At 35.2% G+C, this 21,293-nt stretch overlaps 1 protein-coding gene across 3 annotated transcripts in view; it reads left to right on the top strand.

Annotated features, from left to right (window-relative positions):
- The window catches only part of LOC138696227 (tRNA wybutosine-synthesizing protein 4-like), a 302,346-nt gene that overhangs the window by 273,833 nt on the left and 7,220 nt on the right, over window positions 1-21,293 (top strand). Inside the window, exons 1-7 of one of the 3 annotated variants that reach the window (XM_069820906.1) lie at window positions 5,693-5,734; window positions 8,126-8,329; window positions 9,559-9,730; window positions 11,317-11,485; window positions 13,645-13,834; window positions 15,651-16,054; window positions 19,495-19,885. In XM_069820906.1, coding sequence (XP_069677007.1) covers window positions 5,717-5,734; window positions 8,126-8,329; window positions 9,559-9,730; window positions 11,317-11,485; window positions 13,645-13,834; window positions 15,651-16,054; window positions 19,495-19,885 — 1,548 coding nt within the window. In that variant the 5' untranslated portion in view covers window positions 5,693-5,716. Of the gene's footprint in view, window positions 1-5,692; window positions 5,905-8,125; window positions 8,330-9,558; window positions 9,731-11,316; window positions 11,486-13,644; window positions 13,835-15,650; window positions 16,055-19,494; window positions 19,886-21,293 lie in introns of those variants that run through there. The other 2 variants (XM_069820898.1, XM_069820914.1) reach the window with 2 other exon arrangements.

A 21,293-nucleotide genomic window follows, 5' to 3' on the forward strand; every position in this document is an offset into this window, starting at 1 on the left:
GTATAACTTAACCTATAATTTTTACCACAAACCGCCACTGGAATAAACTGATTTTTAATTGGATATTCTTGTTTATGATACGGCAAGCACGAACAGAAGATACAACTATGGAGCTGAAGGTAATAATTGTGTAATATTATTTCACAACCATTTATGCCTGCTCATAAGACCATTCTAACAATGCTTTCGCTGAAATGATAGGTGGCAGCACGAAATATACAATGGTCTTCGTCAGTGTTTTAAGAACAAAAATTAACTTAATCTTACAAGTTCCATAAATTGTTCTACTAGTAGTTAATATGCAATTTTAACCTGGAAACTTTTTACTTCTGTCACATAGCCGCTTTTGTAATTGAGCAAATCATTGAATAGAAAAAAATTGTCGCTATATGACAAGCCTTAATGGTCAGTGAAGCCGCTTGTGGATAATATATATTCATAGACAGTCGTAGGTCATTACATATTTGATAAATTGAATGAGCAAGCAGTATAAGCAGCCATCAGATGTATGGATGCGTTCGAGCAAGCGGTAGGCTTGGAAACAAACAAAGACTTATAAATAATAGGGAAACTGTATTTAATAAAGAAACTAAGATTAGCAGTCGGCTGTGGATCATAATCTTATTACAGTAAGCATTTGAAATTCTGTCATTTTTGTTTCACCATGGATCCCGGAACGGGTGCTAATACTTAGGCCGGTTACACACTATACCGAGAGATGTGTAATGTGAAATGTGCGCCGAGAAATGCGTCAGATCGAAAGCATTGTTTTAAATGGAACATCACACACTACAACGAGTTTCTCGCTCACCTCGCGCGAGGTAAACACATTTCTCGTTCTGATCGCTAGCCCAGCGAATTTTTCAAGACACATTCGACCTCTGTCAACGATTATGATTACACATAGATATCGGGAAGACATTTTTCAGCTGTTTTAAATTCAGAAAACAGCAAAATTGTTCTAATATGTCAGATCGGCCATTGAAATTTTTCTGTGTCATACAAATAAGTATGATGCACGAGACGATAACTATAATAATACTAAATTGAAGACGTCGTCGGAAAAAGGAATGTAACATCACATTATTAAAATATGTGATGTAGGTAGAAATTTTAAAGCATTTATTTATAACAAATTATTGAACTCAATGGCTGAATAAATGTTTATCCCTTTTTAGTGAAATGATTGTGATAGTAAATAAAGCACTAATAAAATATGCTCCTGAAATAATTTTCCTCTCTATTGAAAAATGAATTTACAGTTTTGTTCGTTATGTCTAAATTCGGGGGAGGTTTTCAAATAAGAGAAGAAAATAAATATGGAAGAAGATAACCGATTTAATCAGACATTAATTAGGTTAGGTTTCTAATTTGCAATGCTAATCAACATAATATTGGCTACGAATGAAATGATGACTTCATGATCATATAATAATAATGAAAAGATATGATTTTATATTAGATTTTACTGTATGTATTACTTGCTAGTCAACACGATAATTTATTAAGGATTCAGTTTTCATCATTGTAGGCCTACTCGTGATGAAAGGGTTGCATTATTGGACTGAAGAGAATGCTATTTCTGGTCATGAAAAAGTGAACAGTCGAAGCAGTAATTAGGAGAGGGAGAGACCGATTTATTAGCGAAGTGATATCTCCATATTTCTATTACATGTATTCGCGGGGATGTTCTGGCGACTTCGTTAGAATTAGCTTCCCACACAAATGTTTCGCATCTTTTCGTCACCTGTCAGCATCGGACAGATTTAGGGCCATCTTGGGCAGGGTTTTGCATAGACACCCTTTCAAGCGTAAAATCCTAAAGTCGGACTAGACCCGTGGGAAAGATACTGCCAAGCTTGGGTTTTCCAAAGAACGGGTATTCTTGTGAGATATACAAACTAATTAGATGTTATGGGAAATCCAAAGTTTAAATTTAGAGATGACATATTTCGCGCCCAATAAGAAGAGATCGTGGTTCAGCTTATGAGGTCACTTTGGACCAATAGAGAATAGATTTTAGGCCGGTTAAGTGACGTAGTTTTTAACCAATAGGATAGTTAGTTTTAGCGTAGGGTAGGTTTTTATAAATAAGGGTGACGGGGAGCGGAGATGATCACAACATCTCATCGTGTCGGCGGCCCTACATACAGGGCACAAGATCTCATCGTGTCGGCGGCCCTACATACAGGGCACAATCACAACATCTCATCGTGTCGGCGGCCCTACATACAGGGCACAATCACTACTCCTTTTCGTGTCGACGGCCCTACATACAGGGCAGAATAACTACTTCGTTAAGTGTCGACAGGATAACTACTTTTCTTCGTGTAGACGGCGCGACATCTTTTTATCGTGTCGGCGGCCCAACTTAATAGTCTTTCTTCCGGCGAAGACTCGATAGTTAGAACTTTGTCATCGGCGAGACCACTCGTCAACGTTTAGGAGCTTCGATCATAGTGTACTGGGCAGAGTATTGAATTTACAGTATCGGATAGAGCTTATTCAGAGCTGCCATAGAGTCGATGCAGAAGTGCGACCAACGATTGAATTATAAGTCAGCCGGAAATACATACTCTAGGGTTTACCAAGTGAATACGACAATAAACTTATAGTTTTGGAGTTTACACTGCCTTTTATATAAGCAGCCGGTTTGGTATTATTCCCGACATCATCCTATACCACAACAGTACCTCGGCTACCCTGAGTGAATCTCACGCAACACCGAGACGCACCCACCCTCAAATGGCGCCCAACGTGTGGTCACAATAACCACTCACCCTCAAATGGCGTCCAACGTGGGACCTCAATAACGACATCCACCCACACAGTAGGCTACCATTCCGTTTCGCGATAAAGTGAAATACAATTTCCTACATGCCGTTTAATATAGTGAGGGAATAATGGTATTTCTCCAGAAAAATTACACCAAAGAAAGGCACAATTTTCTTTCGTTTCACTAGCTTCTACGAGTTGTATAATATCATAAAAACATGGTTTTGGTTTGCAGCCACAAATATTGTACTTTCAGGATAAAAATCTTTTAATACTTGTGTATTCTAATGCGATTTTTTAGCCCACACTTATTAAAATTATACAAATTTTATTTTTCTGTATTTTAATGGATTGTTGCAGCCCCCTCACTTGTTACAAATATAACACTCGTTAGGTCCAAGATGCAATACTATGAAAACTGGTCATTTCCCTAGTAATCCGTGCTGGAACTATTGCGTCTGATGTTGATAATTTGTCCAAATATTTTACATAATTGGGTGCAATGAAAGAAGCTCCAACACCTCCTCTGTTATGACCACATTATCATAGTTACTGAAGGCCGTGAAAAAAAAATTGAAAACGCATAGTTTCAGAGCCACTTTCGCATCAAAGAGTCTGTCAAATACACTTATTGCAGTTTTGTGCAATATAAATCTCTTTCTTTTCATGGTAATGGAGTAACAACCAAAATTTAAATTCTCAAAGAAAATAAACAAAAGTTACATTTCATTAATTTATATTTTGCACCACGAAATTATGTAAACTACTTACCATTTTAGTATTTTTAACCTGTTGGTTCTTGGTTTGATCCACTGCTATATTTTTATTAAGAAATTGGATGATTTATAAGGTTCAAACTATAGGCTACAACATAATAAACATAGAAAAAAACACAATTATTTGTATATTAACATTTTATTCATATTATGCTAAGAATATGAATATATCATTTAACCTTTCATATGTCTCTTGCAGAGCCTTCTTTAGTTACAAGCCGGGGCATGGGTAGGTTTGGCAACGCAGAGTGGAGGCGGGAGATTTTAGAGTGATATTGTGTTTGCTCATTGCTTTCGTTATACGTAACGCGTATTTTTTCAATATTATTTCATGCACAAAGGTAAGATCAAGATTCAGATAGTGATGTAAATTATTACGGATTCGAAAATAGTGTTTTATTGCAATCAATTAGCTATACTTCAGAATACGGCGTAAGTAGGCTACTTACATACAAAGGCTGCCACTTAAGATAATTACAAAAAAAAACTTGTTTTTATTGATAGTACGAAGGTAAATAAATAAATAAATAAATAAATATATTCCTTGCACCGAAAATAATAAAATCAATTATGCAATAAAGACGTAAGTTCCTACGCAGTATTCTTAAGTTCCATTCAGTTAACAAATTTGTGGCTAGCAAATTGACAATGTTTTGCGACTTAATGGTGTTTCATCTGTGAAAGGTTTAGGATATATTTTAATATTATCTTATGCGACTATCTATCGTGTTTTTCTACAAATATTTCAGATGCCTGGAAATTGCTGCTGTACGCCTATGTGTCGTAGCAACTACACTTATAATTAAAAAAAAATAAAAACATACTTGTTTTTTTATTGATGGTACAAGGGAAAATAAATAAATACTTAAAGAAATGTTACTTGTACCAAAAATAAATAAAATAATGACGTACTTTCGCAATACCCTATTCCAATCAATTAACCATTATGTGGCTAGTAAATTGACAATGTTTTGCCGCTTAATGTTGTTTCACCTCTGACATGAAAGGTGTAGGATATCATATGCATTTTAATTTCATGTGATTATGTCGTGATTTTCTATAAATATTTCAGATGTCCAGGAAGCCAGTTTTAATTTGAACCTGGCCAGTCACCATAACAATACTGTTATCCTAAATTATTTGTTATAAACTTTTTAAAATATAATTTTAAATAAATATAGCTACAGAAAACAAGCTAAGAATGTGAATTATGCAAATAGGCCTAAAATAAAATGTAAACAAAAGAAAATATTGACATTCCTATTATAATAAAAGTATGAGGATGTAAATACAGTTAAGCCAAGTAAAACAATCTATGAAAAAATGAAAAAACATCCCTTCGACATAATACGTAACAAAACGCGGTGAATGTAGAGTATCCAACGCCCACTGAACGAATATTTCACTTTTATCACTGCCAATGTTGCGCTATAATCGTATATGCAAGGTAGGCTATAACAAAAACCTAAACTAACCAAACCTAACCTGTCAAAGAAGCAACAGTTATACTAAATAATGATGTGTAAAATTGACCTGTGTTTCTATAGTGGGCGGGACATAAGTAACATTGACCCTATTCTGCACTCTTGGTTCGATTACACATTTCTCGGCGCTGTGTGTGGACAATGCTGTCTCGCCTCGCTCGCGCATTTCTCGGCACACATTTCACATTACACATCTCTCGGTATAGTGTGTAACCGGCTTAGTGCTGGGAAATGCGTACAGTATTGTACATAAAAAAAAATCGAAAATAAACGCGTAATAGAGATGACAGAACAACTTTTTATATTGATTGCATTATGCGTTGGCTTCCTTCAAAGACGTTATATGCTTCCTTAAGCGATGTATTAAAGTACTATTTACCTGCATGTAAATATTCCGTTACTTACAATAAGTTTAGAGCACAACGCAAACGCAATTATCCAAATATGTAGTATTAATAGAAATTATATTCCATAAGTATCGTGACTTCTTAATAATTGAAGACTTTCCCGAAATAAGGATGTAACCAAGAAATTTATAATTCACGTTTCAGGAGAAAGGAAAATAATTTCAGGAACATATTTCGTTAGGCCTATATTTACTGTGATGTCTTTGTTTAAAATGTTGAGATCACTGGTATTCTCTCACGCAGCAAAGTTGGCAGCGCTGCGTAAGGATGGGAAATGTTGACAGCTAATTTTGTACGTTTGATTTCGCTGGACGAAAATTATAAATCTTATTTATTTTCAGAAATATATTGAGAAAATGTGTGATAGTACTGTCGGTTGTAAGTTAAAGTAATTTACAGCAAAACAAGAAGAAGTTTTTAGTCATTTTTACTATAATAACCATGAAGAAGTCAAGAGTACAGGTTAGATTACACAGTAGCATGTGGTGAGAGTTGAGGTTAGGGTATTCGAATATATATAAATGTAATTTACATCCTCTTCTGCAATTAATATAGTGAGTGAAGTCGAGGAGTAAGCGATTTTGAGTTGGGATTGATCTCATAAAATTTAAAATTGTTTATTTTCTTTGAATTAGAGAATCCAAATAGGCTATATGCGAAAGAGAGTGAGAGAATCGTTACTTACATAACAGTGCAAGGGTCTGAAATTGTTACAAAAACCAAAACCGCATCAAATTATTTAAATTGAAAAGAATATATCAATATTATAAAATAAAAAGGGGAATAATAAAGATTAAATCTAAGAATAAAACATAAGGGAGGCGAAGAAGCAAAGGATCAAATTTTGAACTACTTTGTGGCACAAAAGAAACTTTGTCATAAATTCCGCCATGATCTCTTTTTGGATTGAATTCTGACGCCTGATGTGGAAATTGTACATAGCATTTTCAGCCTATAGGCTATGTTATAAAGTCCTAAGTTGAACCCTATTCTTCTTTTCTTCAAACTGGAGAATTTCCTACGGTAGCTTTTAACCGTGCCGTTATGGTTAGGACCAAATTGAACTAAATATACAATGTCGCCAACATAAGAATATGACGATCTGTGGCGTCGTTAGGAGATTTTTTTTCTCTGTCTACCTCCTTCTTTCTGAACATCACTGAGAGATAGCATTACTGTTAGCGACAAGCTGTATTTGCGTAAACATTGCGGTGAGGAGCTCGCGACAGGAACAGTTTTGCTGTGACGCATGCGCGGGCCTCTAATGCATTGGCAGCGTGATCCTTACTTGAATTTGTTTTCTTGTATACATTCCAGATCAAATCAAGAAGATCTGGCCCGGGTTCGAATCCCGGTCGAGGCAAGTTACCTGGTTGAGGTTTTTTCCGGGGTTTTCCCTCAACCCAATACGAGCAAATGCTGGGTAACTTTCGGTGCTGAACCCTGGACTCATTTTACCGGCATTATCACCTTCATTTCATTCAGACGCTAAATAACCTAGATGTTGATACAGCATCGTAAAATAACCAAATAAAATAAAAATCAAGAAGATCCCTTCTTGCTCCGGTTACACATCTTGCATAAAAATAAAAATCAAGAAGATCCCTTCTTGCTCCGGTTACACATCTTGCATATTATACGAAGGTTAGGTTTGGTTAGTTTAGGTTTTTATTAACCGAGTCCGTGCATGCACAGACAACCAAGATGATCCTGTCGGTCATAATAAAACTCATTACATAATCAACAAACAAAAAATGGGTCAACTAAAAATATAAGATTAAATTTAAAAGAAAAAAGTAAAAGCCGAATTTCTCGCCCTTACGATAGTTTTTGTTTCGTAATATTGATAAACGATAATATGATGAAAGCTGTGAATAATTCCATGGTCGCTAAAAATTTTCTGCGTAAAAGACGTGGTATTTTCTCTAGACCACAAATAAAATGGCGACGTGGTCATACGTACTTAACGCTTTGGTGAACATTAACCAGAAGTTTACTTTCCACCATTTGAATGATATTCCTTGAAAAACACCTTTTTCACCCCTTTATTTCGTTGTGATAACATACTTTAAGATCTTACTACATCTGCATTTTCTTTTGGTACATTCAAAACACCGCTGTTGTACTGCATAAATCTGCACTTGACTAATGCAGTGAATTATTTAAGAATATAGTCGCGAATTTTTCTACCACCATTTCGATTGTCTTTCTATATGAGTCGCCCTCGGTAGCGCAGTTGGTGTAGCACTAGCCTTCTGTGCTCGAGGTTGCGGGTTCGATCCCGGCCGAGGTCGATGGCATTTAAGTTTGTTTAAATGTGACTGGCTCATGTCAGTAGATTTACTGCTTTGTAAAAGCAACTCCTACGGGACAAAAATTCTGGCACACCAGCGACGCTGATATAACCTCTGCAGTTGCGAGCGTCGTTAAATAAACCATAATTTATTTTATTATTTATTTCTGTTTGACACGGCTCGGTACGGCCCGGTGACTAGTGGCCAGCGAGCAATGTCGACTACCGACATTGGTCTACTGTGCGTATTATCCAGTTGTTCCCTTCTTTTTTATGTTGTTCTTTGAGAAGCATCGATATTTAAATAAAATATTTTCCGGGCTCCCTAAAACAGTTCAATTAATTTTTGTGATTAAGTATATGCTTACTATTTTGTTTAATCTTTTTTAGGTTCAAGGAACCAATGACTTCAATACAGTTTCCAAATGTTCTATGGCAAGAAATGGATACTTCAAGGATGATTATGTTCCTTACTTTGTATCCAAGTGTAACAGAAGAACTCCATTAATTCATCTTGGTTACTACATGAGGGTTTTGACCATTGACTTCACTTTAAGATCTTTCCTAGAAGAATTATCAGCACAGTCTGCTCAGGTAAGTTAATTCATCATGATTGATGGCGATTCCAGATTTTGCTAGAATCTGATTTGGAATTTTGGTTATTTTGAAGGAAAGGTCATCTTCCTAACTGAACCTGAAGGAACGAGACTATGATAGAGGGGCAAAAGAGTGCAAAAGAAAAGAGATGATAGATGACGGAGACCTTCACTTGGAAATAACCGGGATTTCTTCTACATAAATTGTGATAAATTCAGAATTGAGCGGATAAATTATGTGAAAGTATTTTACAAGTAAAATACATATACCATAACGTAAAAGAACTAGTTTTATACATAATGAAATAAACTGCTATTATATAGAAGAATTGGGGCAAGGGAGGCACCATTTTTTTCTTTCTCAATTGTGTACTACGAGTGGTATTCAGAATTTAATGTAGAAATAACTATGTTGGCTACATAATTTATCATTTCACTTCAACAACGTACCAAGAACAAAATTCTTCATTACAAGAGAACTTAGAGTTGCTTTGGTATTTGGTCCTTTCAACATTTACCATTATATGGAACATGGCTTATATTACATCCCTTTCCACCAAAAGTGATTCATTTTTCATGTTTTAGCACTTTTATCCTTTTTCATTCTGGTCAATTGTTTTCTGATTAGTCTGTAATGAGATTACATTACATTACATTATTTCTCAAGGGAACATGCAGAATATTTAATTACAGTCTATAGGATAGAAATTCTGAACTGAAAATCCATAGGTTTGTCGTCTAGCTTATGGTTTTTGTTTAAGAAATGTAAAAACATAGAACATGTTAAAAACGAAATGCTTATGCTAGAAAGAATTTTCTGTGTGGTGTTTGTTATATTGCCAATGGTTGAAAGAATGAACCTAGCCACTTTGCAATATTGCAACGTAAGTATGCAAAGCAATAAACACACACGCATACTATGGTACTTGTTAAATGAATTATTTCAATCTGTATTTCTGACAAAAAAAAATACAGGATTAGGAATTTATAATCTCGTGAATAAGAAATTGCCTCAGTGTTCACCAAAGAATCACGTGGTGGAAAGTATGCCCACAAATTTTCTTCTTTCTCTCTCTGTGTCTTTTTTTATTTTTATCAAATCCGTCCAATGTTATAGTCACTGAATTAAAAACTACGTATAAGCAAAAGGTGACCACAAGAGGCATGTTAGAGATCATCTTACGATTTTGCACAACTATAGCATGATTTTTTTTTTTTTTTTTTCAGATTGTTTCATGTGGTGCTGGATTTGACACAAGTTTCTTCAGACTTGCTGCCAACAGTGTTCTCCATCCAAATGTCCGCTTCTTCGAAATAGATTTCAAAGAAGTGGTTGAAAGGAAAACAGAATGCATTCGTAGTTCAAAGCCATTACAAGATTGTATTGGACCATATGAAGGTTAGTTAGTTTTTTGCGATTTTATGTAGACATTGTGATGTATGTATATTGCCATTAAAATGAAAATTATCTTAGGGTTAATCATTTTCTTGAAAACTAAGAACTTTATGTTCCAACAAAGTCAAAAAAGCTACACCAACTAAAATGTTTCATTGATAAATGAAATTTGATATGATTTGATAATTATAACAATTGTTAGAGTTAGTCTTAAGACGCATCATCATCATCATCATCATCATCATCATCATCATCACATAAGCCACATTATTTTAGTTAAGAGTGGGGTAACATTTAGCATGTATGGCCATGAAATGAGTGGACCTGAGTTGAAATTCTGGTAGAGACAAGTTATCTGGTTGATGGTTTTTCCGTGGTTTTCCTTCAATAAAGTGCAAATGCTGGGTAACTTCCGGTGCTGGACCTTGGACTATTTCACTGGCATTATCACCTTCATTTCACTCAGACACCACATAATCATTACAGTTGATAAAGTTTCGTAAAATAAGCCAATTAAAGAAATAGTGTTTGGAAAACTGGAAAACCATTTTAGTACTTGTGTTATGTGCTGTAATGCTCAGATTTGACTTGCAGCTTGTTTCTAAAAATTTTGCGGCTCATGTTCTCAAGTGTTAATAATAAAAAGAAATAATTACAGTAGAGCGTCTCGTTTAGCCACAGTGAAAACGTAAACAAAGTGCAGGTAACGTGTGCGGGAGGACGAGCCATACGATAAACACGAGGGATGCACAAGGTTTTAGTTACAACATTTATGGCAGAGCATTAATTGAAATTATATTTTCCAAAAACACATCAAACAAAAGAACAGAAATTGCATAACGTTAACCTATGCACATTTTTTACAAATAAGCAATTGCAACATTGAAATAATTCAATATAAAAAATCAAATTTTGCTACTTATATGATGTTGCTTTCAAGCAGAATTTTTTGTGGCCACAGAAGACGGTGATGTTATGTTAGTCATATAGAGAGTGAAATTCATGACTGTAAAAAAATGCTGCTTGAAAGCAACATCATATAAGTAGCAAAATTTGATTTGTTATATTGAATTATTTCAATGTTACAATTGTTTGTTTGTTAAAATGTGTATATGATAACGTTATGCAATTTGTGTTCTTTTGTTTTGTGTGTTTTTGGAAAATATAATTTCAATTAATGCTCCACCATAAATGTTGTAATTAAAACCTTGTGCATCCCTCGTGTTTATCATATGACTTGTCTTCCTCCTACACGTTACTTGCACTTTGTTTACGTTCTTACTGTGCCTAAACGAGACACTCTACTGTAGATTTCTTTTACTGTAGTACTTATGTTGATGGGATTCAAAGTAAAAATTTTAGTTGGATGGAGGTTTATGTAAAAATAATTCTCAGTCAGCAGTATAAACTGAATGATAGATCAGATGTTAAGAAACAAAGTGTGTAAGCACTTGGTATTCTGACATGAACATGAACATTATGCTTTCAGCTGCGTTAGTTTTTCACTCATACTTCAAAGGACTGCTACATTGCTTTGTAATAATATTTTGCCATCAACAAATATTATGCTCACTTTTTTTTCGATTAAGTGAATCAAAATGGTGCTGGTGGACTGGTTGGATCTCAGTATCACCTGGTTGCGTGTGATTTGCAAGTCCTTGACAAGCTAGAGTCAAGTCTGAAGCTTGCTGGAGTGAACTTCTCCTTGCCTACACTTCTTCTAGCTGAGTGTGCAATTTGCTACATGGACGAGGCCAGGTGAGGTGAGTGTTATACAGGGCTGGGCAGTATTTGAAATACATTTGTATTTTGTAATTTGCAAGGATTTTAGAAAGTATTTTGGATTTTGTATTTAAATACATAAAATTGATGTATTTTGTATTTCAAATACTCAAAATACTTTCTTCTTCTTGTCCTTTAAGTTTTGGATTTGGATTTGAAGAATGAACTTTTGTCTTATTTGCCTACCCATTTCAGATGTGCTAGCCATACACTTAGTTTTCTTGCCACAACTGATTTTCTTAATGCCACAAAGAAATCTCCAACAGCTTCAAGGATCCATCACCCAACACATGCTAAGTGTTCAGCATTGCGGAATGCGTCTAGGAGATCCAAATCCTCAGAAATTATATCAGATGTCTTGAAATATTCTTAATTGATTAACTAATGGACTTACTAGTGTTAATTATGTAAGATTTGTCCGGCTTACAGTTGTTTCAGTGCTTCACGCACCATCCTCAGAGCCTACTAGATCACGGCGTCATCTCGAACTTCTCTGCCTGTTATGTGGGTGTGTTGATTATATTCAAGTGTTAAAAGTAGTGCACGCAAGATTCAAAATGGATTGAAATATTCATTAAAGTTTCCTTCCCCAACTCGATGGAATTCTCTTTAAGGCTCAATCTCTCAAATATTGCAATTCAAACATGATATAAACAGTATATGTGAAAAACTGGGATTGCCAACCTTCAAAGATGTTGAGTTTCAGAAGAATAGTGTGCAGTTCTGAAACCCATTGCCGTAGCCCTTGATTTAATGCAAAATGAGAAGACGTGCTATTACGGCCAACTTCTATCCACATTAATTTCCCTCAAAAACAGATTACATATTATGTTATCTAGTAATCTACGCCATCTATTCCAAGTAACTCCAATCCTAATGAGTTCGCTTTCAAGATTTAAAGCGATGTTTGATCTGACCCTAGAAGCAAATTGAGCTATTTTGGCAGCTTGTTTTCACTCATCATTTAAGATGAGATAGCTACCTGACACTGCCTCACCAAATGATAAGAAGAGGATACAGAATATGTGTGTGAAATCAGCTGAGAATTTCTCGCTACACCTTTGGTCAGTTCAGACGATGAAGACGATGAAAACAATTTTTATGTTTTCAACTCAAGTACAACAGACTTTGAAAAGCAAAAAGAAAAGAACTTGTCTACTGTGGAGTATGAGCTCATACAATTCTTCAATGGCAAAGGGACAACCCTGTGCTCTCTAGAGAATTACTCAGCAGTGAAACAAGCATTTATAAAGTAGGGAGCAGTAATTATTCATATGTAGCACAATTTCATTGTTGACTTGGAAAAGGAAGAATGTTCAGTTACAGTTTTTATATAAAACTTCGAGATAAAAATAATTTTAATGTTAATATAATATTTTAGATTTTCGGTAATATTCTTATTTCTTTATATATTGTATCGAATATTTGAAATACATGTGTATTCTGAGTATTTGAAATACAAATGTATTTTGGTTAATTTTTTAAAAGTATTTTGTATTTGTATTTGAAATACTTGGATGTCAGTATTTTGCCCAGCCCTGGTGTTATAATGTTTGAATGAGAAAAAAAATCATTCTAGTTTTGTGTGTCCTCTGTGTTTGGAACTAATTTTTGAGGGTATTCAATGTCGAAATTTTGCAAAATCTTTTTAAGTCCTCCTTACACATTTTTATAATGGTAAAAGGTCCAGTATGTATCTTTCAGTCGCAAGATTTCAGAACATCTCATTCCTAGAAAAGTGAATTTCTTTGAAGACTGCACTTTAGCTTTAGATAATACAATCATTACATTATTTTCATTGAAATTGATGAATTACTACTTATCTATTGTGTACTGAATGACTTTCATAAGTCCCTTAAGTAATCATGAATGATTAAGGTTTATCTTAATTTCATCCATAAGGAAACTGATATTCAAAATTACATCATTTAAATGAAATACTGAAGAAATGGAATTTGATTTTCCTCCATAATTTTCCTTGTGTACTTGTAACATCTTAAGATTATTGACTAAAGAATCTTGTAAAAATAGTGAATGACACATAGAGTGATAATCTATAACAAAGTGAAACATACTTTCAGTGAATAATTTCATGATGAAATAAGGTATTTATAATTCTTGTTTTACTCTTTTAGTGCATCCTCTCTGATAGAATGGGCTGCATCCAAGTTTGAAGATTCCACCTTTGTTACATATGAGCAAGTGTATCCAAATGATGGCTTTGGAATTGTGATGCAGAAGCATTTTGAGGACATGAATAGTCCTCTACTTTCCTTGACGAAGTTTCCAGACCTTGAATCTCAGGAAGAACGGTATACATCACGGGTAAATATTTTATTTAAGGAATCATGAGCCAGACACAGTGAGCTAACACACTCTTTTCCCAAGATTGAATTGTTACTGAAAGAGCACTTTATTTTATTTCAAGTATTTATACAAATACTCTCTCATAAGAGTAAAACTTTAGTTGGAGTGTGTTATGACAAGAAATTAATGTAATATTCAAAGTGAAGACCATTAGATTCTATGATGGAATATTTCAGCCTTTTCTTACATGCGACACTGAATTTTGATTGTGAGGTAGATAGATTCTATTTGCATGCCCAATTACTGATATTATTTACAGCTGTTTGTATAACTCTTAATGTTTCATTTGCATCGTTGTTCATAGCCTATATTGTAACATCATCTGCATAGATACTTATTTTTACCTCAGGTGGAACAACATTAGCTAAGTCATGTAACATTATATTAAATAAAATTGGGCTTAAAACAGAAACTTGAGGTATACCACCTGCAATTTTTTTTGGATAAAGATAAATGATTAGATGTTTGAATTGTTCTTTCATTAAGAAAAGAATGTAGAAATCTTAGCATTCTGCCTTTGATTCAAAGTTTCATAGATTGTAATAAAATGGATCTGTGAGGAATATTATCAAAAGAGTCTTCAAAGTCTATCATTACAGCTAATGTCGTCTTCTTTTCAGTGAAATCTTTATAAATTTCTTCAGCAAAATGTAATAGAGCTTCAGTTGTGCCACATGAAACACCGATCAAAATTCCCTTCATTTCTCATGAAAAACAAGAACTGAAAAGATTACAGCTTCGAGGAAAATTGTAATTGAGGCTAAAAATCTTCTCAGGTTTGATGTGCCACAGTGATTGATTGATGCTTTAGTAGGACTCTAACCTCAAACTTTGATCACCTCCATTTTATATTATTTGTATTTAAGAATGGATTACTGTCACATGCTCACAATATGCAATACAGACGTGGACAAATTATTAGACTAAATTAATTATATGTGCAACAAAGCTTTATTTATCGGCAGAGATAATGAACAAAAATGTATTTTGCACAGAAATAATGAACAGAAAATTGAGTCTGGAGGTTACTAATATTTTGTGAACATTCCCTTATTCTTTATTAACACGATTTTGTCAGGGATGCTGGAAACCAAAGTTTGACACTTTCTTTGAATATCAGCATCATTTAGCCAGATATCAGACAGTGCTTAAATGACTCCATATTTTGTTGTAACCTTCATTTGTTCACTTTCTTCTTCAGTATAGATGACAGATTTTCAATTTCGTTCATGTCCGGTCTTCTTGCAGGCCATGGGATAACAGACTGTTGAATATCGTCTACAGTTTATAATTAAAACACCAGTAGTACCAACACAGCCAGACAAAATATACTTAACCATTGGAAAAATATACCAGAAGATGTAAACAATCATATTTATAATAGAGACTCTGTGATTTATACTGATAGTTGATATGACGAATTATATTATGTTTCCGAGATAAACATTTTAGTCTAAAAAATTTGTCTGCATCTGTAATAACCATAGCGTCCTGTAAATTGCATTGCCCAACTAAAGAATATCATTAAAATATCACAAAAAAACAGCAAACTTAAAATTGACATTACTTATGGGACGACCTAATATTTCTCTTACCGTCTCTTCCTTCTCCCGCACTCTATGAATAGGCAATCCTGCCTGCTCAACTACATTATAATAATACCAGTATGTTTTATTTTTGTTACCTAGTTTCTTTCTTAGTCAAATCAATTGTGTCAGTAGTAATTCATTTTACGTGTGATCAAGTATACAGTAGTTCCAATTTTCTTTGCTAGAGATGGGAATCATGCAATGTATGGACAGCCCTAGACATGTTTCAACAGATTTTAAGTCCCGGAGAAAGAAAAAAAATTGTATCCTTGGAGCCATTTGATGAATTGGAAGAATGGCATCTGGAAGGTTGTCATTTTGCATTGATGGTGGCAAGTAAGGGAAACCTTACAGATTGGTTCCTCAAATACGCTGATGTACCTCAACGACCAATAGGAATGTCTGAGAGACCACATGTGGAGTGGGAACTTGTAGAGACATTATGTAGACAGCCTATATGCAGATTTGCACAAAAGAGCGTGAAAGTTACAGGAAATAACTGTTGTGATATCTTGATTATTGGAGGATTTGGTCCATCAGCAGAATCATTGCATGGGCGACGTCATGAAGTCATCAATATATACAGCAGGTATGACTCAACATATACAGTTTTTATCTTTATCGTATAGCAGTACATGGAACTTCGTTGTACGAGGCGTATTCTTAAAGTAAGTTTCAAAAGAGTGTAGTAAGTAAATGGGAAGATATTTACAAACCATTTTTGTTGCATTGTATTCTCCACACTTCAATTACTTCTCAACGTAATCTCCACCATTATTGAGGCATTTATCGAGTCGTGGCAGAAGTCTTTCTATCCCCTCATTGTAGAATTCGCCCGGCTGCGATGCAAACCACTCCTGCACTGCTGTTTTCACTTCCTCGTCGCCATCAAAACATTGACCACGGAGGAACTTCTTGAGGTGCAGGAAGAGATGAAAGTCACTAGGAGCCAAATCCGGGCTGTAGGGGGGATGGTCAATTTGTTCCCAGCCAAATTTCGAGATGAGATTTTGGGTGTCACGAGCTGTGTGTGGCCATCTCCTGACCATTCCATCACTAATGGCATCATCACCATATACACCTCACAAAGTTGATGATGAATGTCAGCTGATTTGATATTTCTCACATTCAAGAAACGGATAACAGACCGCATTTCACAGTGGGCGGAGGCTCGATCACTTTAAACATTTCAACTGATCACAACTAACCACACACACGGACTGAAGCTCTGAAACTGCATGCACAGCTTGCCTGAGGACTGAAGAAGAAAACACACATGCACAAAGTAACGATTGCAGCGATGCTACGGCTATAATTGAAAACGGAACTTACTTTAAGAACACGCCTCGTATATATGTATAGATCTTTACTCTTCATTTGTACAGTATGTGGCAAAACAAACAACACTGACATTATCGCGCATCTGCTGTTCACATTTCCCTAGCAACGAAGTATTTATTTATTGTATATAATAGTTTGACATATTGTGAATTTAATGTTGTGTTGATTTCTGCAATTATGGATCTCACAACAGAGGAGAAGGTGTTTATTGTCGAGCATTATTTCTGGTCATTCGGAGTACTGAAATTACAAACATACTCTGAAAATCAAGATAAGTCATTATAACATGCAAGGCGACATAAGACTGATTCCATACGATAGAACTTCTCAACGACAGCTAACATTGTTCTGTTGTTTAGTGCCTCATTGTTAAATTGCTCCTGGTACTGCTCTTTAATGTGGTGCAAGCCCCACTCCGTATGACTGGAAATAATGCTCTACACCTTCTCTGTTGTGACAACCATAATTGCAGAAATGAACACAACACTGAATTCAAAATTTGTCACACACTTACTTACTTACTTACAAATGGCTTTTAAGGAACCCGAAGGTTCATTGCCCGCCATCGGTCCCTATCCCGTGCAAGATTAATCCAGTCTCTATCATCATACCCCACCTCCCTCAAATCCATTTTAATATTATCCTCCCATCTACGTCTCGGCCTCCCTAGAGGTCTTTTTCCCTCCGGCCTCCCAACTAACACTCTATATGCATTTCTGGATTTGCCCATACGTCCTACATGCCCTGCCCATCTCAAACGTCTGGATTTTAAGTTCCTAATTATGTCAGGTGAAGAATACAATGCGTGCAATTCTGCGTTGTGTAACTTTCTCCATTCTCCTGTAACTTCATCCCGCTTAGCCCCAAATATTTTCCTAAGCACCTTATTCTCAAACACCCTTAAGCTATGTTCCTCTCTCAGAGTGAGAGTCCAAGTTTCACAACCATACAGAAGAACCGGTAATATAACTGTTTTATAAATTCTAACTTTCAGATTTTTGGACAGCAGACTGGATTTGTCACACTATTATGTGCAATAAATAAATACTTCATTGCTAGAGAAACGTGAACAGCAGATGAGCAATAATTTTAGTGTCATTTGTTTTCCCGCATATCACACTACGATACTTATAGTAACTTGTCCAGCAGCGTAGCCAGACTAATTATTTTGAGTGAGCCAGATATGCAGGGTTTAGAAAGTACCTGACCCATCTTCTGACAATGCCGCTGCCATCAATTCTCTTGAAACTCATTCTCGGAAGTCTTATTTAATAACATGCAAAATTATGATAAACAATCATGCAAGGCATACCTATACAAATGCATCATAAGGTGAACTGGAGCTGTCGAGATTTCCTAGCAACGAATCTGTCGATCACTGATGATGGGTCCTTCAACAAATCCCAACTTTTCTCTCTCTCAATGGATAGAATTGCTAGATTACAAAGTCTTGTGCTTGACATGATTGTCGAATTTTTCTTCGTTTCGGAGCTTTGAAAAGTTTTATATCATTGCCTAATGAAGAACGAACATTTACTAATATCCATTTTTGGAGACTGAAGTGCTTCTGATAAAGAATTTGCAAGAGTAAGAATATCGTCTAAACATACCAAATAAATGAGTCAAATTTTTGTAGCTGATGTAATTTAGTAGCCTCCACAGCTTCTTTCTTTTTATCGCTACCAGACAATTTTTTAGGCCCAATTCAACACAGTTAAATTGGCTCTTGAAGAAATTAACACATTTTTGACTTCTTACCTTAATGCTATCGCCTGTAACTATTGCTCTGGATCCATGGTTTAGTTTTAATGTTGAGTATTTTCCATTAAACGAAAAAATTCGCATATTTTTTGGGTGGGCCTGGCCCACCTGCTGGCTACGCCACTGAACTTGTCCCATGCCATTCAGAACATGTTCAGAACACAAGTTCTATATAAAATGTTCCTAATGGAAACACACCTTTATATTGCTTCCTGTTTTGCAAATTCTTATGCAGTTAATTTATATTATAAAATTTTCTCTTAGTTACTTCATCTTGAATGCGACTAGCCCAGCATAAATTCTGAAACATGCAGGAGGCTTAATGTTAGACCAGTTGCTTCACTTCAGTATTTGCTGGAATAGAATATACTGGTAATTTTACATTTTTGAAACTGTTACTGTATTATTCCAATCCTGAGATGTTTTAGCAATGAAGTCATCAGCCGACATTTTTTAAAACTGATAATATAAAACTTCGTAAATGTAGAATTAAATTAAAGTATTTGAAGTTGTAGGTGATTCTATTAATGTGGCCAGGTATTATACAAGGAACACATTTTTTAAAACTAGTATGTTCCTTATTTGTTCTTCATACTTAAATATTCGATACCTGTCCACATCTGTAGAGTAACGGTTAGGATGTCTGGCCGCGAAACCAGGTGATCCAGGTTCGATTCTCAGTCGGGTCAAATTACCTGGTTTTCCCTCAACCCAATATGAGCAAATGCAGGGTAACTTTCGGTGCTGGACTCCGGACTCATTTCACCAGCATTATCACCTTCATCTCATTCAGACGCTAAATGACCTGAGATGTTGATAAAGCATTGTAAAATAACCTACTAAAATAAAAAAATAAATAAAATATTCGATACTTTGTGTGCAGTGTTTTGTATAGTATGCTTGTTTTTCTTGCGTCTTGAATTTCAGGAAGGAACAACATATGGAAAATGAAAGCACCAGTGCTGTAGGCAATAACCTTGATGTTGAAGATGTTATCCAGGAGTGTGACGTGAAACTGGATATGCTGCATCACACTTGCACTCGTTTGAGTCTGTATGGACCTGATGGTGCTACCAGGATAATGGTGTATGGGGGCAGATACTCCCCGTGTAGGGCAGTTAACTCATGGCCTGTTATCCTTACTGTTGTCAAATGTGAGACAGGACTTTGTATAAGAATGGAAAAGAGTGAGACTGCTAGCATTGAGAACGCTCCCCAGGCTCGATGGAGACACAGTGCAGTTTGTCTAATAGGATCATCATCGCTCCATGCTGAAGACCATGTTGCAGTATTTGGAGGCAGAACTTCTGATTTCAGGGTATGTTACATTGTTTTATTATTTGGCTCTTGTACATATTCTGTATGTAGGGTTATTTCTACATCATGCCTAAGCATGAGATATCGTGCAGTGTAGGTACTTTGAACCAGCTCTTACTGGTATTATTTACTTTAGTAACATATTCACATTGAAGCTACATGCAGGACTCCCACTTGTCCAACTTTTGTATAAAATGTCTTACTTTGTCCTGCGTTTTAGTAATTTGTCCTAATTTTCTTACTTTTTACCAAGTTTTCATACTCTAGTACAGGAATGCAAAACTGTGCTACAATTGTGGCAGACATCACAAGCCAGAACACGTAACTTGTCCATTCCTTTTACTGCACACATCATTGGACATGGTAGGGGGAGAAGAGTTATGTATTCAGTGTGCTTACGAGATGTCACAGATATGTCATTGAAGGCCGGAGAATTGTGGACAGGGAACAAACTCTTTCCCCATGCTTCAACCACTCACTTTCCCAGTTCTGCATCCCTGCTCTAGTAAAATAATATTTTTGGTGAAGTTTCGCTAGCTTCAGAAATGATAGACATAACTACTAAAAGATTGAAGGAAATTACTGAAGTTTCGGAGGAAAACAAGAAAAAATAAAATTATTTGAAAATCCAATTTCAGCTGGACTTTATATCCATGCTAATAACAATTAATTTTCGTATTTCTTGTTTATTTTTTATCATATATTATGTCCATTATATACATTTTAAATTGTTGTATTTTTCTTGTAATCTGTGAGATTATTTTAGTTCTTGATCCAATTTCAGCTGGACTTTATATCCATGCTAATAACAATTAATTTTCGTATTTCTTGTTTATTTTTTTATCATATATTATGTCCATTATATACATTTTAAATTGTTGTATTTTTCTTGTAATCTGTGAGATTATTTTAGTTCTTGAAATTCTAAAAATATTATGGTAGATATTCAGGAATTAACATTTTTTACAATTAAACTTAACACGAATCCAGAAATGCATATAGAGTGTTAGTTGGGAGGCCGGAGGGAAAAAGACCTTTGGGGAGGCCGAGACGTAGATGGGAAGATAATATTAAAATGGATTTGAGGGAGATGGGATATGATGATAAAGACTGGATTAATCTTGCTCAGGATAGGACCAATGGCGGGCTTATGTGAAGGCGGCAATGAACCTCCGTGTTCCTTAAAAGCCAATAAGTAAGTATTGCTTACAAAATTAACGTCAATATTTTTACTTCCGTAGTAGGCCTAATAAATAAATAAATAACTTTCTACTTCTGCATTAAACAAAGAGTGGGGACACACATGCAGTTCATTTCCATTTATGTATAAACAAATAAACAAACTTAAATCATTCCATATTAGTATTTCTTCTACTGCCATTAGACTTATTGTTTAGTAGCTTCTTACA

Source organism: Periplaneta americana, chromosome 1 (assembly GCF_040183065.1).
Source record: "Periplaneta americana isolate PAMFEO1 chromosome 1, P.americana_PAMFEO1_priV1, whole genome shotgun sequence".
NCBI lineage: Eukaryota > Metazoa > Arthropoda > Insecta > Blattodea > Blattidae > Periplaneta > Periplaneta americana.